At 47.6% G+C, this 26,194-nt stretch overlaps 2 protein-coding genes across 2 annotated transcripts in view; one reads left to right on the top strand and one right to left on the bottom strand.

Annotated features, from left to right (window-relative positions):
- Kntc1 (kinetochore associated 1) overlaps positions 1-6,153 on the top strand; it is a 72,309-nt gene extending 66,156 nt beyond the window's left edge. The window contains exons 60-64 of the mRNA XM_090319956.1: positions 747-876; positions 1,537-1,626; positions 2,690-2,835; positions 3,822-3,912; positions 6,051-6,153. Of these exons, the coding sequence (XP_090176082.1) occupies positions 747-876; positions 1,537-1,626; positions 2,690-2,835; positions 3,822-3,912; positions 6,051-6,071 (478 nt within the window). The 3' untranslated portion in view covers positions 6,072-6,153. The remainder of the gene's footprint in view (positions 1-746; positions 877-1,536; positions 1,627-2,689; positions 2,836-3,821; positions 3,913-6,050) is intronic.
- Positions 6,154-23,235: 17,082 nt separating this feature from the next.
- On the bottom strand, positions 23,236-25,537 carry Hcar2 (hydroxycarboxylic acid receptor 2). The gene has a single exon (XM_090319955.1). The coding sequence runs from the start codon at positions 25,192-25,194 to the stop codon at positions 24,133-24,135; it is 1,062 nt and encodes a 353-aa protein (XP_090176081.1). The 5' UTR covers positions 25,195-25,537; the 3' UTR covers positions 23,236-24,132.
- Positions 25,538-26,194: the final 657 nt, after the last annotated feature.

The raw sequence follows: 26,194 nt of genomic DNA, 5'->3' as shown, positions 1-26,194 counted from the left end.
ACAGGGTGAACCACCATACTTGGCCCTTCCCCATCCTTCTTATCCTTCCTCCAGTGGTTTTGCTTTTGTGGTTTCAACTACCCATTGTCTAACTACAGCCTGAAAATATTAATGTAAATTTTCTTAAACAATTAATTAGTGTTTAATTGAGCACCATTGTGAGAAAAGTTGTACAATCTCATGCCTTCCCCCAAGAACAGCAGCCTGACCATGCTGTGTATACCACCTGCATGCCTGTTAGCCACACTCAGCCTCTCAGGTGTCAGATGGCTATGGTGGTGTCACAGAGTTGGGCTTTAGCATAAGTAGGGATGTGTGTGTAGAGGAAAAACGGTATGTATAGGGTCTGTTCATTTACCGAGGGTCCTAGGGTCAATGGGGGCTGCTGAGTCCTTTTTGTTGGGAAGTTAAGCATAACACTTGTTTTTATAGTCAAACGCATAATTTTCCTGATGACTCCTTTCTATCTAGCTCCCATTTCCTAGTAAATTGACATTTACTAAGCATTTTCTTAATTGACCTTAGTACTTAGAGTCAACACATGTGTAAATGTTCAGACATAGTCAAGGTGGGACCCAGCAGCCCTCCCCCAGGCGCAGATCTTCTTACTCCCATGGAATTTCACCAAGAATCCAGTTACACGGTACAAAGCACATGTCACTACCAGCACTTGGGGTGTTGAATTATGGAAAGTGTGGAGCCATAACATGTGACAGATTATTAACTGGTAGCTTCCTCTCTCAAAGATGTCCTGTCTCAGGCGATCTAGACCTGATGGGAGTCGCCAGGCAGTATGTCCAGCTAGAGCTTCCGGCCTTTGCGCTGGCTTGTCTCATGCTCATGCCCCACTCAGAGAAAAGACACCAGCAAATTAAGGTACTGTGACTCCATTCCTCTGGACCACTAAGTGAAGAGAAGGACCTGTGCCTCACATCAGGTCCTGTTTTCTTCTCACCAGCCCTGTAAAGCGTGAGCAGGAGGTAGCACAGAAAGATCAATGGAGAGCAACTGGCAGATGCCTTCATGGGGGCTGGACCCTGCCAGGAGGTTGAACTCAAGGCCTTAGTGCTGTCCCTGAGCTTCTTTTGTTCAAGGCTAGCATTCTACCACTTGAACTCCACTTTTGGCTGTTTGAATAAGTAGTAATAAAATACCTTTCTCCCCACCTTGTTTCAGTAATTTTTTAATGATGAAAATGCTTTTTATTCTATATTAGAAATCCTGTAAAATATTTCTGACTTTAAAATGTTAACCTTCCTTGGGCCAGGAGTTTGGCCTAGTGGTTGAGTGCTTGCCTAGCATGCACGAAGATCCTGGTTCGATTCTTTGGTACCACATACATAGCAAAAATCTGGAAGTGGTGCTGTGGCTCAAATGGTAGAGCTCTAGCCTTGAGAAAATCCAAGGACAGTGCTAAGGCCTTGAGTTCAAGCTCCACGACTGGCAAAAAAAAAAAATGTTAACCTTCCAGACTTGACAAATTAGTAATGATACTTTTTTTAATTATGCTTTGTTGTTGTTTTTTTTTTTCCCTAGAACTTTCTGGACTCCTGCAATCCTCACATCATTTTGCAGCAGTTAGAAGAGCAGATGAATACTGGCCAGTTAGCAGGATTTGCACACCAAGTAAGAGGCAATTGCATCTCATTTTGCTAGAAACCCCAATTCCAGAAGATAATCACTTGTGCCAAAATAAGACAGAGATGGAAACTACCATCTCTATAAAACATAGATATAAAACTTCAGTAGTGGGCTGGGAGTTTGGCCTAGTGGTTAAAGTGCTTGCCTAGCATGCATGAAGACCCGGGTTTGATTCCTCGGTACTACATACATAGAAAAAAGCCGGAAGTGGTGCTGAGGCTCAAGTGGTAGAGCTCTAGCCTTGAGAAAGTCCAAGGACAGTGCTCAGGCCCTGAGCTCAAGCCCAGGACTGGCAAAAAAGAAAAAAAAAAAAAAAACTTCAGTAGTTCCAAACACTGGTGACTCACACTTGAAATCCTAGCTACTGAAGAAGCTGAGATCTGTGGTTGGAAGCCAGCTGGGGCAAGTCAGGCATGAAACTCTTGCCTCCAGTTAACCACCTAAAACCTGGAAGTGGAGTTGTGGCTCAACGTGGTAGACCATTCATTAGCTTTGAGCACAAAAGCTCAAAGACAGTGCTTTGACCCTGAGTTCAAGTCCCACGACCGACAAAATTTTAAAAATCCTCAGTTTTATTGTTTTTAAGGCTGTCTTCTTCACTGCTGTACCCAGTGGATTAAGTATTTGTAACAGTCCCAAAGTGCTTAGCAATAGCTTTGTTTATTTTATATATTCTACCCTGTGGCACAAAGCCTTCTCCTCTCTTCTCACCCCACAGGAAGGAAGCGTAGTTCTGATGGAATAATAATTCACCTTCTGGTTGTGAGAAATTTTTGTATAAAATAAGAAACTTGGAATTTTTTAATTTTTATTTATTTATTTTTGTCAGTCCTGGGGACCAAACTCAGAGCCTGAGTACTGTCCTTGGGCTTTCCTCAAGGCTATTGCTCTACCACTTGAGCCACAGAAGCACTTCCAGCTTTTTCTGTATATGTGATACCAAAGAACCAAATCCGGATCTTCATGCATGCTAGGCGAGCACTCTACCACTAGGCCAACTCCCAGCCCAGGAATTTAACAATTCTTAATTTAACTTGTCACTCGACAGATTAGAAGTCTGATTCTGAATAATATCATAAATAAGAAGGAATTTGGGACTTTAGCAAAGACAAAGTACTTTCCAGTGTTGAAGTTGCATGCGATAAATACCAACAATATCACTGACCTGGTCAACTATTTGGCAAATGACATAAGGTAAGTTACGATAGTACAAATGGTCCAACCTCATGTACAGTTTCCACAAAATATGTCCTTATTTTAGAAAAAGCGCTTAGACAATGGTAGAGCTCTGTGATTATAACTGAAAGTTCCATTATGAAGCTATACTATTACTGCTTATTGTCTTGCAGTCCAAACCCTTGGATGTGAACCTGGAATTGAATCATTCAACAAGCAACTTAAATCCTTTATATAGACTTCTGACAGCCAGGCATGGGTAGCTCACACCTATAATCCTAGGTATTGGGAGACTAAGAACTGCTAGGAAAGTCAGTCAAACTGAGATAACTACTGAAAGCCAGAAGTTGCTATGGTTCAAGTGGTAGAACACTAGCCTCAAGAGGAAAAGCCCAGGGGCATCCTCTAGGTTAAGTTCAACCCCTAGGACCAGCAGGAAAATAAAATAAAATAAGGTGTCTGGCAGTCCTGCCTCAAACCCTAAATTACACATTTATTTCTTCAATGCTTGCTCAGAACATGAGGACTTCATTGTAGCACGTCATTTTTACTAATCTTGCTTGTTGGCTGTTCCTACAGTCATAGGATCAGCAGTATTATGTTGGCATGGAGAGGGAGGAAGGACAGAGGCAGAAATGAAAGGTAGAAAGGGTAAGGAAGAAATGGGCCAATGCTCAGACAGACAAGGAGATGAGACTGTGGTGCTTTCTGACTGCACTTCTGTACTGTGCTGTGCTGGTCACTGGGAGGCAGCCAGCCCCCTCTCCTCACCATGCATTTCCTCTGCTTATTTATCCTGCCATCCTTGCCTGCTGTCATGTTTGGATAAGTATCATTTGCATATTATTTGATACATAAGTAAGCTACCTATATTTGAAGTATATAGCTTGACACATTTTTATCTCAATATGCACCTGTGAAGCTTGTCCCCATCATCAAGAGAACAAACATTGGTCACCCCCAAGCGTTTCTTCATGCCACACTTTTCCTTTCTGGTTCTTTAGTTTAGATGAAGCTGCGGCCTTGGTAATAGAATATTCAAAGCATTGTGGGAAACCTGTGCCTGCAGCCTCAGCCACCTGTGAAATCCTGAAGGTAATGTCAGCTGATAGACTCTAATGTTTAACTCTGCCTTTTCTGGTATCCTGGGGATCCATGTGTTTTTCCATACGTATAAAATACATGTCATGCTGGGTGCCAGTGGCTCACACCTGTAATCCTATCTACTCAGGAGGCTGAGATCTGAGGATCTCAGTTTGAAGCTAGCTTGGACAGAAAAGTCCAGGAGACTGTTTTTTGTTTCGGGTTTTTTTTTTGTTTTTGTTTTGTTTTTTTTGCCAGTCCTAGGGCTTGAACACAAGGCCAGAGCTCTGCCACTTGAGCCACAGCACCACTTCTGGCTTTTCTATGTATGTGGTACTGAGAAATCAAACCCAGGTCTTCACCCTCTCACTAGGCCAAACTCCCAGTCCATGTGCTGTGTTTTTGTGGGACTGGCAGCATGATAGAGTTCTGTTTTTTTGTTTTTTGCCAGTCCTGGGGAGTGAACTCAGGGTCCGAGCACTGTCCTTGAGCTTTCTCAAGGCTAGAACTTCACCACTTGAGCCGTACCATGACTTCCCAGTTTTTCTATGTATGTGGGACCTAGGAATCTTACCCAGGTCTTAGTGCATGCTAGGCAAGCACTCTACCACTAGGCCACTCTCCCGGCCCCAAGCACAGTAGTGTTCTTCCCCCAGTCTCACCCCATACTATAGCAATGTCTTGCTGGATGGCATTGCAATGGCTGTGATGTCACTACATATAAGATTGATTACTATCGTACCTAGGTATTCATTGTTCTTATTTCCTTTTTAATTACCTGAGATACACAGATACACTCTCTCTCTCTCTCTTTCTCTCTCTCTCTCTCTCACACACACACACACACACACACACACACACACACACTTAGAAAAGAGAAATATGAAACAGGAAAAAGCAGTAGATTTCCTGAAAGCACATTTTGCTATGTATCTTCATCACGATTTTTTAATTGGAATACATACAAAGGACTGAGATTACAGTCTAGAAAGCCTGAGGCCCTCAGCTCAATCCCATCTACTCCCAAACGAGGGGGGGAAAAAGCATGTAAGTTGCCAGGCATGATGGCTCATGCCTGTAATCCTAGCTACTCACGTGACTGAGGATCACAGTTCAAAGCCAGCCTGGCACTAAAGAACATGAGACTCATCTTCCATTAACCACCCAAAGACCAAAAGTGGTGCTGTGGCTTAAGGGGTAGGGCAGTAGTTCAGGGAGAATACCCAGGCCCAAAGCTCAAGCCCCACAACCAACCAACCAAAAAAAAGTATGTAAGTTACTTATACTCCTATTTTGAGCTTAAATATAAAATCACGTTTTAATGATTTGTTTGCTGGGGTTGGAACTCAAGGCCTGGGTACTGTCCCTGAGCTTCTTTGTGCTCAAGACTAGTGCTCTATAACTTGAGCCATCGCACCATTCCAGTCTCTTCTGAGTAGTTTATTGGAGATAAATGTCACGTGGGCTTTTCTGCCTGGGTTGGCTTGAACCATGATCCTCAGATCTCAGCCTCTTGAGTAGCTAGGAGTACAGACGTGAGCTGCTGGTGCCAGGCAAGTTTTGGTAGATTTTGCTTATTTGTTTTTGTCCTTGGGTCCAGATCAGACATATTAAGATAGCATACAAGTTCTTGAAAGTTCAGAGCAGGAAAGATTTATTTTTGACTGTTCATAGTTTGAAAGGTTCCAGCCTGTATCCAGCTTGTTGCATTGCTTGTGTAAGGACGTGGTAGAGGAAGGACCTGCTCACCTCATGGCATTCTAGAGCAGAGAGAGCCGGGAAGGGGTGGGGACAAGATGAATCCTTCAGAACACGTGCCCCAGCTTGCTGAGCTACCCAGCTAGGCCCCAACCTCCTAGTTCCCACCATGAAATCCAATCCATCAAGGCTCTGGAGGCTTCGGGGGGCGGGGGGGGGGGGACTTTTCAGATCCAGCCATGACACCATCTTTTCAAAAGAGCAGACTAATTCAGAGACAAATTTGTAGCTCTTTAAATTCTTCATTTTTCTTTTGTTCTATCTGTGTAAACTGAATAATAATTTTTGTGGATTTTGTGGCTCTAGTTAAGTCTGATGTCCTATAGTTTATCTGGCCTTATTTTGTTTTGAAAACTGATGCATAAAGCGCATTTTCATTTCTTTCCATTTAGATGTTTCTTAATGGATCCTGACGAATCATCAAACCACTTTCAAAAGGAAGAAAGTTTGAGTTCTGCTCCTGTTTAAAACCATTTATTAAGTTTGAAAACTTACTGAAACATATTAATTTATTTAAACAGTAAACTAAGCTTAAAAATCTTGATTCATTTTTAGAGTGTGCATGTATATGGCCCAACTGTTTGTTAACTATTATACATGACCAGCTAACCATTCAGCTTTAGTATAACTTCCCCACAAATAACTTTATCCTGAATTAATGAATATTTTCATTCACAGTCCTTTGTGTAGTTTTTAGGCACAATTTCTTACGCCATGCATCAAGTAATCAAAATGTAAGCACAGCCCCTTTTCCCCCCTCATGAAAAGTAAGTTTGCCAATCTTCTTAGGCGTGTTCTAAGTCAATATTTGTATACTTTCAGTTGCAGGGTGTGTCAGTCAGTGGCCAGACAGAAAGCTACAAACTATCCTGACAGGCCGGGCAGGAAAAGTTCATGGCCCTTCCTGGGTGCGAGTGCCTGAGGCTCTGAATTCAAATCCTATACCAGCACTAAAAACAAAAAATAAATGAACTAAATGGTTAATTTAGGCAGGCCTTGAGGCTCCTCCTTCCGGTCATCCCCACAAGGCAGAATAGTCAGTTGGCCTCAAGTTCCTTTTATGTTGTATGTTGCATCTGAAAGAACAATAGTAATGAGGCAAGACTTGAGCTCCCGACTGCTGGTGTGGTCACACTTCATGCTATTTCTCTTGCTAACTGAAAGGTAGGGAGCACGGAAGGCCTGTGAGGCGCCTCAGGACCCATCAGAACCAAGCGGCCAGTTTCCTGGCTTTTCTTACTGCCTGCAATGTCCCAGACTTAGAGCTCAGGGAGCCCCAGTGAGCACAGGAGGGCAGGGCCATGCAGAGTGCGGATCCCCCCCACACAGGGCCAGGCAGCAGCAGCCCGGCCAAACCTGACTAGTCACCTGGAAGGTCGCAGAGGAGCCCACTGTGTGCCTGCGTGGTGGTGAGGCCTATAATCCCGGCCGCAGTCCGGGCCCGGCCTGTGGGAGGCGGTGATCCGGCCTACATGTAAATCTCCAGCCAGTGGCTAGGTGCAGTGGTTCCCATCTGTCCACCCCCATGGCGCAAGGAAGCAGAAAGCAGGACCCACACCTAAAAAATAAAATGGGGAAAAGAACCTAATGAGCACAAGAAGGTGTGATTCAGTGCTAGAGCAAGCACAGGCCCTGAGTTCAAACCTTAGTACTGTGGGGAGTGCATAGTTAGGAATACACTTGATTGGTGAGAAAAAATTTTTACACTCCATTCTGTTCCCATAGTCTATATTAAGACTTTTTTTTTTTTGCTGGTCCTTGAACTCAGGGCGTGGGCACTGTCCCTGAACCTGTCTGTGTTAGTGCTCGGCCACTTGAGCCACAGGACCACTTCCAACTTTTTCTGAGTAGTTTATTGGAGTAAGAGTCTCAGGGACTTTCCTTCCTGGGCTAGCTTTGAACATGATCTCAGCCTCCTACAAAGCTAAGATTTACTGGCTATGGGCTTACAGCAAGAATTTATTTGCTTTTTTTTTTTTTTTTTTTTTGCCAGTCCTGGGTCTTGAACTCAGGGGCTGAGCAGTGTCCTTGGCACTTAACATGTTTGTTAGTTTATTGTTTTTTTTCTGTGTAAGTGGTACTGAGGAATTGAGCCCAGGGCTTTTTACATGCTAGGCAAGCACTCTACCACTAGGCCATGCTCCTACCCCTGCATTTTTTTTATTTATTTTTTTTTTTATTTTTGCGGGTCTTGGGCTTGGGCTCACGGCCTGAGCACTGTCATTGGACTTTCTCAAGGCTAGAGCTCTACCACTTGAGCCTCAGCACCACTTCCGGCTTTTGGCTGTATATGTGGGGTACCGAGGAATCGAACCCAGGTCTTCAGCTCAAGGCTACCACCCTACCCTTTCTCTTTTTTGGGGCCAGTCCTGGGACTTTAAAGTAGAGCCTGGGTACTGTCTCTGAGCTTTTGTGCTCAAAGTTAGTGCTCTACTATTTGAACCATAGCTCTATGTCTATCTAAAATAAAGCTACAAGAAAATTGTATGAGAAATGTATGAAAAAATACAAATACACAGGACAAGGCTAATCCCCTGGGCACGAATTGCCTTTTGATTCTTTCCATGGATCACTTTCATCATGGTTTTTATAAAGTCATCACCCCTTCACAGGCAATTTACTTCACATCCTTTCCCTACTCTTATTCCCCGTGGTCGCATTTTATGTCATTCGTTTTGTAAAAAGCCTTGAGCCAAGCAAGCTTTGCTTAAAATCTGCCTCTGTGTAGGTTTAAGAGCTAGACCAAATTGCATAATTACCCTGAGCCCATTTTCTTAACCACTGGCAATAAAACACAGCCTTCTAGCTGGCACTGGTTGCTCACATCTAGCTACTCAAAAGGCTAAGAGCTAAAGATCACAGTTTGAAGTCAGTGGAGACTCCTTATCACCAATTAATCAGAAAAAGAAGTGGCACTGTGGCTCAAGTGGTAGAGTGCAATCCTTGAGCAAAAGGAGCTTATGGCCAGAGATCAAGACCCAAGGCGAAAAAACAAGAACAAACAACCCACACCACTTCCAGGTTTTTCCACATATATGGTACCAACAAATCAAACCCGGGTCTTTGTGCATGCTAGACAAGCACTCTACCACTAGGCCAAACTCCTGGCCCTGTTTTTTTGTTTGTTTGGTTGGTTGGTCTTTTTTTTTTTAGCATCCCCAGGAACAGATTTTCACATCCACTGCAAAAAAGGGAACATTTTCTAGCCCTAGCTGCAAATGACCAAACCACATGATTTCAAAATGCCTTCACAAATGTCCACTCCCACTTGTAAGAGAAAAGTCTTCACTGGACCTTCCCAGCCCTGAGCAGCCGCATCTTGAAAAACAGATAGCTAATCTGAGTGACAAAAAGAATATGGGGTCTCACTGTCCATTTGTGATGGAGCCTCAGGAAAACCACGGAAGGGCAACGTCACCAGTGGAACTCATTTTCTTGCAACCAGTGTGCAAGCACCAGAAAAGATCACGTGGTGGCAGCAGACCATAGCAGATGGAAAGGAACCCCCACTCTCCCCACTCCCAATTGACTAACTCAAGAGGCTGGCTGCCTTGTGCAGACTCAAGTTATGACAGGGCAGAGTGCTGGCTTACAGTAACCAGTGAAGTTTTAAGTTCAAACATACAAACAGCCAAAGAGCATTATTATTGTATTGAGTGTGTGTGTGTGTTTTGTTTTGTTTTGCCAGTCCCAAGGCTTGAGCCCAGGGCCTGAACTCTGTCCTTGGGTTTCTCAAGGCTGGAGCTCTACCAATTTAGCCTCAGCACCACTTCTGGCTTTATTTTCTATGTATGTGGTACCAAGGAATTGAACCAGGGTCTTCGTGCGTGCTAGGCAAGCACTCTACCACTAGGCCAAACTCCCAGTCCCAATATCAGGTGTTTTTTGTTTGGTTTTAATTGTGTGATATGTCTCCTAATTACCTTTTTTCTCTTTTTTGGCTAGTCCTGGGGCTTGAACTCAGAGCCTAAGCGCTGTCCCTGAGCTTCATTTACTCAATTTTTCCACTCTATCACTTGAGCCACAGCTCCACTTCTGGAGATAAGAGACTTGGGGCCTGCCTTCTTCTTAATAGTCCTAGAAATAAACCCTATCTTGACATTGACCTAACCTTTCATGGTGACCCTTTAGTAATAAAACTGCACTGACAGTTCTGTTCAGAGTAGAAATCAGAAAATGAACTACAGAAAGGTTTGGCCTCTGAAGGGCCAAACTTTAAACAGTTCAAAGCCAAGCAAGGAAGGAAAGTCCCCAGAAATGGTGCTGTGGCTCAAGTGGTAGAGCTCTAGCCTTGATAAAGCTCAGGCCTGAGTTCAAGACCCAGGACTAGCAAAAAAAAAAAACAAAAAACTTGGGTTTTTATTTGCAACCCAATCAGAGTGTGACTTTAGAGGTACAGGGTGTGGCCCTCACCTCCCCTGGCAGTCTCCTCCCCTTACCTTTCACTTCTTGTGCCTCCTAAGTTCTAAGTTCCCTTGTCTGTTTACTACCGCTACCATCTGTGTTGCTCTTTCCTTGGATTCTCAAACCTAAGGAGAGTGTCAGGCATGCCCCAGACTCATGAAAGTATTTATGAAATCAGAGTACTTTAGCTACTGGAGTTCAAGGGCAGGATTCATCCTCCAATGTTTCATGATCACCTGGACAAAACCTGGTGACACAGAGAGGGGAGAAAAAAAAGGAGGAAATGAGCAATGACTGAGTAGGTCAAGGCACTGTCTGATTTTCAAGGCTCAAGAACTTCTGGCATCATTGCTCAGCAGGAAGCAGCTGATTTTCATTCCTTGGAGAGGATTGGCAGTGTTCTGCTGCCTAGAGTGGGGGCAGGGGTGAGGGTACTAGCCTGGTGAAACACAACTCTCCTGTTTCTGGCCAGGAATGTGGCCTAGTGGTAGAGTGCTTGCCTAGTGTGCATGAAGACCCAGGTTAGATTCCCAGGTCCCACATAAATAGAAAAAGCCAGAAGTGCTGTGACTCAAATGGTTGAGCTCTAGCCTTGAGAAAGCCCAAAGACAATGCTCAAGCCCTGAGTTCAAGCCCCAGGGCTAGGGGAAAAAAACAACTCCTGTTTCTATGTAGATTTGGGTGTTTCCTAAGCTTAGAGTCACAGTAGAGCCTACCCTTTGTGTGTGTGTGTGTGTGTGTGTGTGTGCGCGCGCGCGCGCGCAGCGCGCGCGCGCGCGCACACAAATCTTAGGGATAGAATCCAAGGCCTCAAGCTTTTTTTTTTTTTTTTTTTTTTTTTGCCAGTACTGGGCTTGAAGTCGGGGCCTGAGCACTGTTCTTGGGCTTTCTCAGGGCTAGAGCTCTACCACTTGAGCCACATCTCCATTTCTGGCCTTTTTCTGTGTGTGGTACCAAGGAATTGAACCAGGTCTAGGCAAGCACTCTGCCACTAGGACAAACTCCTGGCCCCAAAGGCCTCAAGCTTTCTAAATATCCATTGAACCAAAATACAGCTTCACTTGTGCAGTTTTCTGTTCTGGAATTTCTTCATTTGTCATCTCCCCTCTCTAGCTACTACCTGCTCCTCAGTACTAGGACTGGAACTCAGAGCCTCAAGTTGCTCCAGACTGGCACTCTAACACTTAAGTCACAGCCTCAGCCCAGCCTTTTGCTGGTAATTTTGGAGATGGAATCTAGAACACTCTGTATCCAGGCTGGCTTTAAACCTCAATCGTGTAGGTCTCAGCCTTGAGTAGCTAGGATGACATGTGTTCCTGTATCTTTCTCTCTTCAGTGACTCAAGTAACTCTGGCACCAACCTATTTGCATATTTTGTTTTTTATTTTGTTGTGTTTTGTTTTTTGTCTGTCGTGGGGCTTGGACTCTGGGCCTGGACACTGTCCCTGAGCTCTTCAGCTCAAGTCTATTGCCCTACCCTTGAGCCACAGTGCCACTTCTGGTTTTCTAGTGGTAAATTGGACATAAGAGTCACAGTTTTTATTGCCCGGACTGGCTTTAAATCATGATCCTCAGATCTCAGCCTCATGAGTAGCTAGGATTACAAGCGTGAGCCACTGCACCCAGCTCTTGCGTAATTTTTGATCATATATATATATATATATATATATATATATATATATATATTGATCATATATATATATACATATATACATTTGGCCAGTCCTGGGGCTTGAACTCAGGGTCTGAGCACTGTGTTCTTGGGCTTTCTCAAGGCTAGAGCTCTACCACTTGAGCCACAGCACCACTTCCAGCTTTTTCTATGTAGATGGTACTAAGGATTCGAATCCAGGTCTTTGTGCATGCTAGGCAAGCACTCTACCACTAGGATACACTGCTGGCCCTTGATAAATTATCATTGAGTAACGAGACTAGTACCCATCCAGGCGAGAGATGCTTTGTTTACAACAAAAGGCCCTCCTGTCACTGAAGTGATTCCAAGGACTCGGGAATCTGTCAAGATGCAAGGTCAAAGTCAGAGCTGGTAGCTCACGCCTATCATCCTGGCTCCTCAGGAGGCTGAGATCTGAGGATTGCAGTTCAAAGCCAGCCCAATTATCTCTAGTTAACCACTACAACGCTAGAAGTGGAGCGATGGCTCAAGTGGTAGAGCATCAGCCTTTAGTTAAAAAGCCAAGGGACAGCACGCAGACCTTGAGTTCAAATCCCAGTACTGGCACATACATGTATGTGAAGGGTGAGGCCATTGTTTGTAGTCAGAGATTATGAAATGAATAGGAAGGAAATAATATTGCTTTGAAACCAAGATTATTGTCAACCAGGTTTTTTTCTTATGTTCTTTATATAGCTTTATTCATTTCTTTGAAGTCTAGAAAGGATACATTACTCATAACTCCTACTGTATTTCATACCACGAAAGCAGAAGTGGGGGCCGGGAGTTTGGCCTCGTGGCAGAGTGATCGCACACATTCAGTTGGTAGTGTTATGGCCATGCAAACCAGCAGAAACCAAGACCATTTTTAAAGAGGATAAAGGAATTTATTACTGGTGACCAAAACCAAGCTCGTGCCAGAAAGAAGTTGGGGTCCCAAGGAAAGGGAGGCCCTGGGTTTTAGACCAGCTGGGGACACACAGGATGGACATTCATCAAATGTCCATGAGGTCAGGGGGGCTGACTTCAATTTCTGACCATGCAGGCAGTTCCTTTCTGGTTGTGCAGAAATCATGACTTCCTGCCACCTACCCTTTCTGCACTGCTTCTAAGAAAAATGCCTCATGGGCTTTCTGCTCTCCATTCAGATGGCCCCGCACTCCCCTGCCCCTCCCCGCATTCCAGCCCCTGAGCCCCAGAGGGGTAACTTGGTCTACTTAGTAGAGCACCTGCCTAGAAAGGAAGAGACCCTGAGTTCAACTCTCAGAAATACACACACACACACACACACACACACACACACACACACGCGCGCACACACACACACACACACACACACACACTTGTGCCTGGTTCCCAGGCCTTCACAGGGCCTGGCAGGTGTTGGGTTGAACGTACTCTCCTCACCCTGGCAGTCCTCTCTAGTCACCAGGATTTTGTGTTTTGTTCTTATAGCACAACCCCTGGTTGTGTTGGAAACAGCTCACATTCCAGGACGATTTAAGAGTCATTAATAAACATCACCCCTGCATTGACCACAATTCATTAAATTCATAAATCTCTAGCTGAGTTTTGGAGGAGGAAACAAATGCAAGATGGAAGCCCGAGACTAAAGCAGTTTCCCTCCCTACTGGAAAGTCTTCTTGTGATAGATGTGCATGCTCTTCCTTCCTGGCTGCTTGCCTGGGGTCTGCACAGGCTGTGTGCCGCCTCCCTCCATCCCTCCGCAAAGCCCAGGACCTAGTCTCTCAACCCCTCAGCTGTGAAACAGGTTTTTTCCCTGCAGATGACTTCAGCCCTTTGTTTTGTAGTTTGCCCATTACACAATGACTTTGGTCCAAGAGCCAAGAATTAAGTGTAAGAGCAAACGCAGCAAGGCTTGCAAGTATTCACCTTGTCGTGGGACAGTCTCCATCAAGCCTACTCAGATTCTCTGAAGTCTTTCAATGTGCAGTAGCAGGAGTCTTCTACAGAGCCCTGCTGGAAAGTTCCAGAGCCTCTCAAGTGTGAGAGAAAGCCTGTAGAGAAGGAACTGTTAGTTTACTCTGCTGTCTCCTAGTCAGACTAATGATGCAGAAAAGTCAATCTGAAGGCTGGGGTATGGCACTAAAGCATTTGTCTAGCATGTATACACAAGGCCCTGGGTTCCATTAGCCTTCCTTAATCCCTGCCAAAGATAATTCAAAGGGGAGAAAGAGAAAAAGAAGGGCTAGGAACATAGCCTAGTGGTAGAGTGCTCCCCTCGCATGCACAAAGCCCTGGGTTCGATTCCTCACTACCACATACTCAGAACAAGCCAGTTGTGACTCAAGTGGCAGGGCACTAGCCTTGAGGAAAAAGTGTCCAAGGACAGTGCCCAGGCCCTGAGTTCAAGCCCCATAACTGGAAAAAAAAAAAAAAGAGAGGGAGGGAGGAAAGGAAGGACAGAGTGATTCTTTTATGAATGACTCTTAAATCATCATCTGGAATGTGAGCTGTTCCCAAAACAGCCAGTAAGTGTGTTAAAAAGAAACAAAACACAAGAAAGAAGTCAAACCAACTCCTGGTGACTAACGCCTGTGACATCTGTGATCCTAGCTGAGGAGCTGGGAGGCTGACAGTGAAGTCAACCCAACCAGAAAAGTTCTCTAGATTCTATTAAAATAATAATAATAATAATAATCAGTCTGGATACCAGTGGCTCACACCTGAAATCTTCACTCAGGGGGCTGAGATCTGAGGATCACAGTTGGAAGCCAGCCCAGGACAGGAAAGGCCAGGAGACTCTTTTTTTTTTTTTTTTTTTGCCAGTCCTGGGCTTGAGCTCAGGGCCTGAGCACTGTCCTTGGACTTTCTCAAGGCTAGAGCTCTACCACTTGAGCCTCAGCACCACTTCTGGTTTTTTGCTATGTATGTGGTACCGAGGAATCGAACCTGGGTCTTCATGCATGCTAGGCAAGCACTTTAACCACTAGGCCAAACTCCTGGCCCAAGGCCAGGAGACTCTTATCCCCAATAAACTACTCAGAAAGAGTGGCACTGTGGACAAAGGAAAGTGCTAGCTCTCAGCAAAAGGACCCCAGGGACAGTAACCAGGCCCCAGAATTCAAGTCCCAAGACTAGGAAAAAAAAAACCAACAACAGTGAAAAAACTAGGCTGGAAGAATGGCTCAAGTAGTAAAGCACCAGCCATAAGCAAAAAAAAAAAAAAGCTGAGTGAGTAGAAACCTTGGTATGGAAATCAACCTGACCTTGAAAAAGGAAGGTCACATGGAAAGCTCAAGTTATGCAGAGTGTGAGCCTGGAGTCACAGAGTCCTACGATCACTGCAATGTTGAGAGAAACTGCCCCAGCATGCAGCCTGAGCCCCTGCCTCGCCTCCCCTGCTGCAACAGCACTGTAATTATTGAACATTGCACCAAGAGCTGGTTTGTCCTGTTTTCCGAAACACTGAGCCAGGCTGGTTAGAGAGGAGCCTGCGTGGGATGTGGGTTACCCTGGGAAATCTCACATAGTCCTTCCCTGAGAATTTGATGCTGCTGAGATTTTTTTTTTTTTTAAACCAGTTCTGGGGCTTGAATTCTGGGTCGGGCACTCGCTAGGCAGGTGATCACTGCAGAGCCACGCCTGCAGCACTGTTTTTCACCAGTTATTTTTCAGATAGTTTCAGCTCCTGCCCAGTCACTCATCTGGCACACAGTCCAACCATTTCAGGCTCTTAAATATGCTGGGGTTAAAGATATATAACACCCTGCCCAGTTTTCCTATATTAAGTTGTGGTCTTAGGGATTTTTCTGATTAGGCTAGACTAGAACTTTATTCCTTAGAATGCCAAGCGCTTGGGGCCGGGAGTTTGGCCTAGTGGTAGAGTGCTTGCCTAGCATGCATGAAGCCCTGGGTTCGATGCCTTGGTACCACATACATAGAAAAAAGCCGGAAATGGTGCTGAGGCTCAAGTGGTAGAGCTCTAGCCTTGAGAAAGTCCAAGGACAGTGCTCAGGCCCTGAGCTCAAGCCCAGGACTGGCAAAAAAAAAATTAATTTAAAAAAAAATGACAAGCCATTATACCTCTGCACCTGGCTATGGCTTGATGGGAGCCTCACAAACTTCCCTGCCTGCTGGCCTCAAATTTTGGTCTTCCCTTCTCAGCTCCCAAGTAGCTAGGATTAGAAACATGAGCCCCGAGGGCCTCGCTTGCTGCTGAGAATTCTGTGTGTGTGTGTGTGTGTGTGTGTGTGTGATGGGGCTTGAACTCTGGACCTGGGTGCTGTCTCTGAGCAATTCAGCTCAAGGCTAATGCTCTACCACTTGAGCCATAATGCCACTTCCTGAGAATTCTTTATCATTAGTTACTTGCCTTGAAATGCTCAGGGACAGCACCCAGACCCTGAGTTCAAACCCTACAATTGACAAAAACAAAAAAAAACCTCTGGTACCTTGCCTTGAAGTCTGTCTCATAAAGGCTGCTGTGTGTTCCTGCAGTAGAAACTAAACGATGACCACAGGGCTTTACACATGTATGCTTTGCATAACCAGTGTCCACAGGGATAGCTCTCCAGACAGGCCAGGGACAGCCAGGACCCTGGTCTTATTCCCTGGCTGTCCTTCAGGGTGCAGGATGGCTCTGAGCTCACCACCTTATGACACACAAAGGCTCAGCTGCACCAGACATTATATCTGTGCAAGAATGTCCATGCATTTTTTAATGAATATGAACTTCAAATAATATATATGCCATTTATTTATGTCATTTCTGGGGCTTGAAATCAAGGCCTGGGTGCTGTCCCGGGGCCTCTTTGTGCTCAAAGCCAGTGCTCACCACGTTGAGTCCTTGAGTCTCAGCACCACTCCCAGTTTCTGCGTGGTTCCTTGGAGATGAGAGTCTCATGGGGACTTCTTCCCGGGCTGGCTTCCAGCCATGATCCTCAGATCTCAGCCGCCTGAGTAGCTAGGATTACAGGTGTGAGCCATGGCATCTGGCTAAATCTTCTATTTTAGAGTAACCTGGTCAGGGCCGGGAGTTTGGCCTAGTGGTTAAAGTGCTTGCCTAGCATGCATGAAGACCCAGTTCAATTCCTCGGTACCACATACATAGAAAAAGCCAGAAGTGGTGTGGAGGCTCAAGTGGTAGAGCTCTAGCCTTGAGAAAGTCCAAGGACAGTGCTCAGGCCCTGAGCTCAAGCCCCAGGACTGGCAAAAATAGATAGATAAAAAATAAAGTGAACAGGTCAGTGGCTGTTAGTGTCATTCACAAGTTTGTGGCCCCCAAGATGACCAAGTGCAGACGCTGGTGAGGGTGGTGAGGGTGGGGAGACACACTGGGCCCCTCCTCCCTGCTGAGAACCCGGGGCTGCTGAGGGATGCGCAGGGTGGGGCCCAGACTGGTTCAGCCACGTTCTCAGGGAGGGGAACGAGGAGCCACTGAGCAACCGGGGCTCTTGCCATGAAGGTCGTTCAAAAACCACTGCAAGCCAGTGGATCCCGCCTGTAATCCTAGCTACTCTGGAGGCTGAGGTCTGAGACTCTTCTCATCAATTAACAGCCAAAAGCTCAGAAGTGGCGCTGTGGCTCAAGTGGAAGAGTGCTAGCCTTGAGCAAAAGCAGCTCAGGGACAGGGCCCAAGTCCTGAGTTCAAAACAAAGGGAAGCATAGATCTCTTTGCAAACATGTTGGCTAAGCCATGAGAAGAGTTGGAGATGACGTGGATATTGTCCACATGCCTGTGTGAGCTTTTCCTACTTGGAATTTTAACGGATGAGCTGAGCTCGTATAGTCCCGCAGCCCCATGTGATCTTCAGAACTATCTGGACCTCACAGAACGGAGGACAAAGCCAGCTGATCAGCTTTCCCTCCTACTGCTCTGCGTGCCTGTGTGGCGGGAACAGGTCCAGCCAGCCACTGCTGCTTGTGACCACGTTGTTGTAAGTCGTAATGACTTACAACATCTCCTTCACGCACTCTTTTTTAAATTAGTGTAGAGTAATGGAGTGGTTTTTTTCTACACATGCGTATAATGTACTTTACTCAAATTCACCTGAGCTTTATCTGCTCCAGGCTAGCGCTCTACCACTTGAGCCACAGCTCCGCTTTTCACATCATCTGCCTCATGTCTTCTGCATCACAACGCTCCGCAATCATTGCAAGTCAGAGGTGCTAACTCCTTTTCATGGCTATTCAATATTCCACACAGGAGGATTTATTCAATCATTTCCTTTCAATAGCCATGTACTCTGATCGTGTTTCTACAGTATACAGCCACACACACACACACACACACACACACACACACACACACACACACACGATACTCCAAGAAACATGCTTATTCTTAAATATTGGTGTTTTTCTCTCTTTGGGACAGATCCCCAGGAGGGAGACGTTAGCAGGTCAAAGAGTATTTTCAGTTTCAACTCGGACAGATGTTGCCAGATTGCTTTCCCAAATGGCTGCAGAGGGTCACCCATGAAACAATTCCCTTTTCTCCATATTCCTGCCAGCAATTGACATCATTCCTGGGTTTGGGTCGGGGTCAGTGTGATGAAGAGAAAAGCCAGATGGTGCCGCTTCCATTTGTGTTTTTCTTATTGCTATTGAATTTGACTTCTCTTGCTACAAGATTCTCCATTTGGTTTTGCTCCTGTGTCAATAGTCTGTTTAAGGCAGGGTCCATTACTGGATGGGTGGCTATTCAGCTCAGTTTCTACAGTGTCTTTATGTAGTGGCCATGTGGCTTCAGGCTTTCAGCCAAGAGAAATTAGGAGCCCGGCTCTGGGGCAGAGTCTCTGCTCCACTCTCAACAACTTCCTTGTCTGTAAAGCACCGTTGAAGTCCCAGCTGTTTTGACTTAAGGGATCATCAAGGTGGAAGGCAGAAATGGAGGAGCTTTGCACCCTCAAAGGAGCTTGATTACCATTATTTGTATTGCAAATATTTTTCCAGCCTCACTATTTGAATCAGCTTTATTTATGGTATTCTTTGTTACCAGATCCTCTGCCATGGAGCTTGAACTCTGGGCCTGGGCGCTGTCTTTGAGCTCTTTAGCTCAAAGCTATCGCCCTACCACTAGAGCTGCAATGCCACTTCTGGATTACCAGATCCTCTGCCGTGGGGCTTGAACTCTGGGCCTGGTGTTGTCCCTGAGCTCTTCAGCTCAAGGCTACCACCCTACCCCTGGAACCACAGCCCCACTTCTCATTTTCTAGTGATTCATTGCAGATAAGAGTCTCCCGGTCTTTTGTGCCCCGGCTGGCTTTGAACCTCGATCCTCAGACCTCAGCCTCCTGAGTAGCTGGGATTACAGGCGTGAGCCACCATGCCTGGCTTGTTTCTGTTTTTGGTTTTTGTTTTGTAAAGCAAAGGAAGTAAAGGAGGAACTGGCAAGTGGAGGAAGGAGGCTCAGGACCAGGTATCTGATGAGAGGGCGCAGGGCTGCATCCCCCCACCCCTGCACTTCAGTGTGCCCCCCAGCTGGGCAGCCCTTCCAAAGCCTCGCCATCTAGGGGCACCATTATAAACACTCCAGAGGGGCTGCACACCTTCAAAGTTGCTCTCACATCTGGAACAGGGACGCTAAGAGCCAACTTGTCACAGGCCATGGTTGGCCCCGGTGGCTCACACTTAACGTCTCAGTACCTGAGGAGGCTGGGGAAGGAGGATTGTAAGTCCGAGGCCCACCCGGGCTCCATAGTAACATCCTGTCTTAAAAATAAACAGACATTCCTTTCACCCACCACTCTAGAAGTTCAGGGGTATGAGCAACTCTGTCCAGAACCCAGCCGAGGCACAAGTATACATTGCGTGTTATGTAACTTTCCTTCCACCCTGACCCCAAGAAAGATGAGAACTTCTAACTTTCACTTCCCTCCTCCCGTTGTACCATTGCCATCGTCCTTCTGAGACACTTACATCACTTACTTTTTTTCACGGAATACCCACTTGCTAGCTGGTGGCTCACATCTGTAATCTTCGCTTACTCAGGAGGTTAAGATCTGAGGATTATGTTCGAAGCCAGTCTGGGCAGGGAAGTTGGTGAGATTCTTACCTCCAATTAACCACTAAAAAGCCGGAAGTAGAGGCCAGGAGTGTGGCCTAGTGGTAGAGTGCTTGCCTGGCATGCAGGAAGACCCAGGTTCGATTCTTCAGTACCACATACATAGAAAAAATGCCAGAAGTGGTGCTGAGGCTCAAGTGGTAGAGCTGTAGCCTTGAGAAAGTCCAAGGACAGGGCTCAGGCCCTGAGCTCAAGGACTGGCAAAAAAAGAAAAAAGCCAAAAGTAGAGCATTAGCCTTGAGTAAAAAAGCCTAGGGACAATGCCCAAGACCCTGAGTTCAAACCCCATTACTGACACAAAAAAAATCTTTGTCAGGCATAACAGTAAATAAGAATATTGTAGAAGCTCATTTTCTATGTTGGTCATAATTATACCTTTAAAAGGAATGAGTGACATGTCAGTGAATGATGTCCTGTTTTCCTCTCAGCTGTTGTAGACTGCATTCTAATGAATTCTACAATTGGTTTTCCTCCTTAAACAAAAGGTGGATGGGGAGCTGGAGGGAGCGGTGGGGGTATGTTTACCTATGAAAAGTCAACTTTTATGAAGTCAAATTGCTCTGCTGTGAAGCACAGCAGGCCTTACGTGGAATTCTCTTCAGATTGACAGAAGGTAAGTGGCTTTATACAAACACACATGGTGTTCAGGTGTTCCGGCTGGGTTTTGAATCCATCAGCTGCTGGAGGCATGGGGGGGAGCAGACAAGGCCTAACACCACAGCCTCCCGGCTTCCACACAGACATTAGTAGCCTCAAGTTCAAAGTCAAGGTCTCTGTGGCTCTTTCCCTGGCCTCTGCATGGCTTTCTTCCTCCTCGGCCTCTGCAGGGCTTCCTCTAGTGTGTCTGAGCCTGATCTCTAATTTTAATTTGGGGCTGGGGCTGTGGCTTGAACTCATGACCTTTCTTCTCTTATTTGGACAACTTATTCCAGCACTCCACGCCTCGATTCCCATCTCCCACTTTACCGAAAGGATTCTCATGTCCACCGCACAGTGGACAGGGCTGCCGGCCACCCGGCCTATCTCAGACATGATCCTTGATGGCGATCACATGAACTCATTCAGGGTCTTCTCTCCAAGGTGGCCATGTCATTTGTTCACGTAGCGCTACCCAAACCCTTCTCGAACCGTCCACCCATTGCCTGTGTTCCTATTTCTTAAGAGCCCAGAACAGAATGCCTGGCCTCCGATGGGATGCGGGGACAGGTCAGGCCCTGGTGTCTCCACGCCCTGTGCAAACCCCTTCTTCACCGAGAGGTGACAGGTGAGCAGACTGAGGCCCGGGCGACAATGGAGTCCAAAGAGGCTGCAGTGCTGGTCATAGAAATCCTGCCACTCGTCATCAAACGACCACAGGGCCCTGAACTGACCTCCCAGTACTGCCTCCTCTAAGCCACCAAAGGGGAAGCGACATGTCACATAGCAACAACCCTCCTTCTCTAGGCAGGCTTTCGAAACATTCTGGAACACACATCTGGAGGTCCACAGAAGAATGAGTTAGGTCAGGGGGAACTTGACGGCTTCCTAAGGTTGGTGATGGCTGCCCTCTCCCACTCACCCTGTCCATTTGTCTGAGGAGCCGCTGGCAGGAGAGCAGGCCCCTGCACAGTTTAAACGGATGCCTGATCCGGGTGCCAAGATCAAGGCTGCCTGTCCCTTCCACCATCCCGACAACACCTGGACTACCACGAGCCGATTCTACCTTCCCTGGTCTCCCCACTGCTGCTGCTGCCTCTCATCCGGGGGCCCCCAGACCCCACCCACAGCCCCACGCTCGCCCCCTGTGTGGGGACATGCCCCCGATGGTGGGGACACGGCCCCGATGGTGGGGACATGCCCCTGTGGACCCCAATATGCATGTGAAAACTAGCCAGGCCACCATGAATCACACCTTGTAATCTTAGCTCCCCAGAAGCCTGAGAGCTCAGGATCCCAGTTCAAAATCAGCCTGGGCAGGAAAGTTGGTGAGACTTGAATCTCCAAAAAGCCTGAAGTGATCAGAGCGCTAGCCTTGTGGGGAAAAAGCTCATGGACAGCTCGCAGGCCCTGAATTCAAGCCTCAGTGTTGGCACAAAAGAAAAGAGAGCTGGGGCTTAGCAACAGAGTGCCGGCTACCGTGCTTCAGGCCCAGATTTGGATGGTCAGCACCACAGAGAGGAAGAAACCAGCCACCAAAGACGATGGTCCATGCTGGGCTTTCACCTCAGGGCCTGGCTCTGCCCATCACTTGACCACCCCTTCAGCCCAGACAAATGTCTTTATTAGAGACAAAGGAAGAGAAGACAGAGACATCACCAAAACTAGGCTACGGGAGGCTGATGTGTCTGTGAGCCGAGGATGGCTGGCCAGCACAGAGGCTGGCGGGAGACACACAGTGGGAACTCGAGCAGGAACCCGACCTTGAACTTGGACTTCTTGTCTCTAAAACCTGGAGGAGGATAGATAAATCGCTATTATCTTAAGCCTCCCTTTTGTGATAGTTAGGCCAAAACAGCCCCAGGATACTGACACATTCACACTCAAGTCTACTTATTTCTCACCCTAGGGTGTCTGTGCTTAGGCTTTTCCCCTGGTATTTTCATTGCTGTTTGTTTTGTCATGTGTGGCTCAGCTTAACATCTCTTGGATGTGAGTTCAATGTGAAAACCAGTTGGCTTACCTAGTTTGCCTTTATCTCCACTCAAGACAACGCCTGACACAGATTGAATACTAAAAAAAGGGGGGGGGAGTGGGTAGGGGATGTGAAATGGCCAAGTAAATGAACTCGTGTGATTGTGGAGTTTCTAACACCACTGGCTCCTGCCTGACTCACGCTACCAGGCTGGGGAAATCCCCGCTTCCTCCGGCCTGCTTCCTTGCTTCCTCCCCTGCAGTCTTCTGCTGTCACCCAGCCCTGCTTGCCACTTTCTACCCCACCCACAGGCACACACTCAAGAAACTCAGGACTACCGACCTTGCTATTACCACTGGCCCCGAGTATCTGGAGTCCTTATCTGTACCCAAGTGAGAAGGTTGGAACATGTCTGGTCTTGCTCTGGGGATGGAGGAGTGACAGAAAATAGAAACGAAAGCACAACAGAAACTTGGACGGCCCAGCCCAAACCAAAACATCCCCTTCCCATTTCCACATCGAGAACTGAGACCTTTCCACAGGAAGCTCTGGGCTAATTCCCTTTTTTACATCTACAAATATTAATATCACGGCTCACCACACGAGGAGAAAAAAAAAGTCAAGAGCTCTGATTGTCTTATCTCTGCCACCTTACAAATTAAACTTAAAAAAATTATTTCTTCCCAGCTGTCCTATACTTATTTTTTTTTTTACTTAACTGCCTCAGAATAGAACTCAGTGCCCATGCTCTTCCATATTGTATTTTTTTTCCTACCAGGACATAGTTAACAACTCATAAAGCTCTCGTCTTAAGTAAGAAGTCCATTTTTGTGAACCATAACCCAGACATGAAACACTAGACCGTGTCCTGATGAACATTTATTGAAATGGTAGATTTCTTACAAGTACAGTGATGCAAGGAAATGAAGGAGGACTTTGCCTCCTCCCCTCCAACCTCCTCACCCCTGGACACATGTTCCCTTCTCAGGATAAAAGCAGAGGTAGGAAGCAATTCTCTTCCCTGAAGCTTTGCAAAGACTCAACCACAAATGGGTGTTAACAAGGGAGCCATAGCTTAGTGACGGGGGCGGGGGGGGGGGGGAGACCCGGGGCCATTGACCTTTGGGTCATGGCACTGTCCCTTCTGGGGATCCTCCAGTCTTGACACGACTGGAAGCTCAAACCCAAACCTAAGCTTAGGGGTTGCTTCACCTGCTACCTGTCTGCCTCCGCAGGGCTGGAAGGGTGAGCCGGTCCTGTGGAATGATGGTAGGTGGGATGATGCCACACTTTCCAGACGCCTGGCTCTAAGAGTCCACCACGGGGCCCCACACACAGGCTGAACTGCAGCCTGTGGCTGAGGCAGGAGAAGAAAAGAGGCCCACGAGTCACAGGAAGGAATGGGCAGCCTATGTGACCCCGACCCAGATGACGACGACAGTGGGGGCCATCTTTACTCCCGACCACCCGGTGCTTGCTGGGGAGGGGGCAGGGGGCAGGAGGAAGCAAAAGTTTCAAATGCCTGGCAACTTTGTGGTCTGTTTCCTCCAAAAGAAAGACAAGAAGGAAAGCCTGCGGTCACACCTGGCGTGGAAAACGCCCGCTGGCCACAGCAGCTCCTCTCAGCCGTGGTTGTCTGAGCGTGGAAGCTGCAGGAGACCGCAGGCCCCTGCCCCAGGCTCTGTCCCGCTGCGCCGTGGCCAGATGGCGGTCCCCACGGCTCTCAGCGCTCGGTGACAAGCTGCCCTTCTGCCCTTTTCACCGGGAAGGGCCCCAGGTGTCACCAGGGCTGGCCATGAGCGCCTCGGGGGCGCCCCTGGCGGCGCTGGGCTCCCCGGTCAGCTCCACGCTGGTGCTGCGGTTGTTGTCCACCTCGCTGGCCGGCCGGTGCAAGCAGCGGCCGAGCAGCACCGAGAAGAAGTTGGGGAAGGACGGGCTGGAGAAGTAGTAGACGACGGGGTCCAGCATGCTGTTCATGTAGGTGAAGCTGAGCGTGATGAAGAAGGCCAGGTCCACCGAGCGGTAGAGCTCGCAGTCCCCAGTGCCCGAGCGGTAGAGCAGCCAGAAGATGCGGATCCGGACGGCCACGCTGGGCAGGAAGCAGAGGACGAACACCACGGCCACCACGGCGATGAAGTGGATGGCCCGGCGGATCTTGGCGTGCTTGTCCAGCTGCCGCTGGCGCAGGCTGCCCACGATCCTGGCCGAGCAGAAGAGGATGATGGCCAGCGGCAGGAAGAACTCCAGGAGAAACATGGCGTCGTGCCAGCGGAAGGTCTGGCAGATGCTGAAGCTGCTGCAGAGCTTGGCCTTCCTGTTGTCAGTCAGCATCCTCCGGTAGAGCAGGTGGGCCGTCAGGCCGATGGTGACGGCCCACAGGCCGCAGGAGATGAGGGCGGCCGTCCGGTTGGAGATCTTGTTCAGGGGGTGGTGGGGATGGACGACTCGGAAGTAGCGGTCCACGGCCACCACGGTGAGGAAGATGATGCTGCCCTGGCGGTTCATGGCCAGCATGAAGAGCGTCAGGCGGCAGGCCAGGTCGCCGAACTTCCAGTCCCAGCGCTTCACGTAGTTGTCGGTGAGCAGCGGCAGGCAGATGATCAGGAGGAAGTCGGCCACGGCTAAGTTGAACAGGAAAATCCGGCTGGACTTCCAGGACTTGAGATGGAAGCAGAAGATCCACAGGGCCAGGCCGTTGCCCAGCAGTCCGAAGACGAACTCGAGCGCCAGCACGGGCGGCAGCACCCGAGCGATGAAGTCATCTCGGAACACGCAGCAGGCCTTGCCGTCGATCAGCAGAGAGTGGTTGTCCCGGCTCATCGGGGCTGGCGCCCGGGCTCCGGAGCGCCTGGCTGGCCGGTGCAGCAGAAAAGTGTGTGTGCGTCCGTGTGGGGAAACGCGTGGCTCGGAGCGCGCCTTTATGTCATTTCAGGGTGTTGAAAGAGATGACTGAATGGTTACCAGGAAACGACGAAATCGCTTGTAGAAAAAAAAAAAAGACGAGCCAGCCAGGCTCTTGTGCAACCTGCTGTTTGCATAAACAAGTAATAAAAATCCCCTGGGCAGACAGGAACCCCACAGATTTGTTTTTTTTTTTTTTTTCAAAAGATGAAGAATAAGTTTAGGCAAGCCTGCTAGCGTTTACAAATGAGTAAAACACAGGAACAACTCCTGGGGAAGTCTGCATGCGTGCACACGCACGCACACACACGCACACACACACACACGGATTAAACAGTTAGCAGTGGAGGATGTGTGCGCTGTCATCAGCAGAGAAGGAGTAGCAGTGAGAATCAGCACAAGAACCAACAAGAAGGATGAGTGCACGTCTGACTTAGGGGAGGGCGGCATGCATGGCATTCTTTTTGGAAAGGCCCATCTGGGAGGTTGGAGCGAGTTATCTAGGCCAGCGATCTGTGCAGACGTGGGCTGCTTTTCCCCAGCAGAACTTGCCAAGGCATCTCTGGGTGAAGAAAAACAAACCAGCCAAGCGAGGTGGCTCACACCTGTCACACCTGTCACACTCAGAAGACTGAGACCTGAGGATCACAGTTCAAAGCCAGCCCGGGCACTAAAGTCCATGAGACTCTTCATCTCCAGTGAACCACTAGAAAATGGGAAGCGGGGGTAGGGAGGTAGCTTTGAGCTGAAGGGCTCAGAGATAGTGCCCAGGCCCAGAGTTCAAGCCCCACGACTGACCAAAATAATAATAATAATAATAATAATAATAATAATAATAATAATAATAATAATAACTGAATTGGGAGCCAGTGGCTCAAGCCTGTAATCCTAGCTATTCGGGAGGCTGTGGCTGAAAGAC

The sequence above is a fragment of the Megascapheus bottae genome, chromosome 28 (assembly GCF_031878675.1).
Source record: "Megascapheus bottae isolate mThoBot1 chromosome 28, mThoBot2.hap1, whole genome shotgun sequence".
In the NCBI taxonomy this organism is placed as follows: domain Eukaryota; kingdom Metazoa; phylum Chordata; class Mammalia; order Rodentia; family Geomyidae; genus Megascapheus; species Megascapheus bottae.
This window is presented reverse-complemented; position numbering and strand designations above follow the sequence as displayed.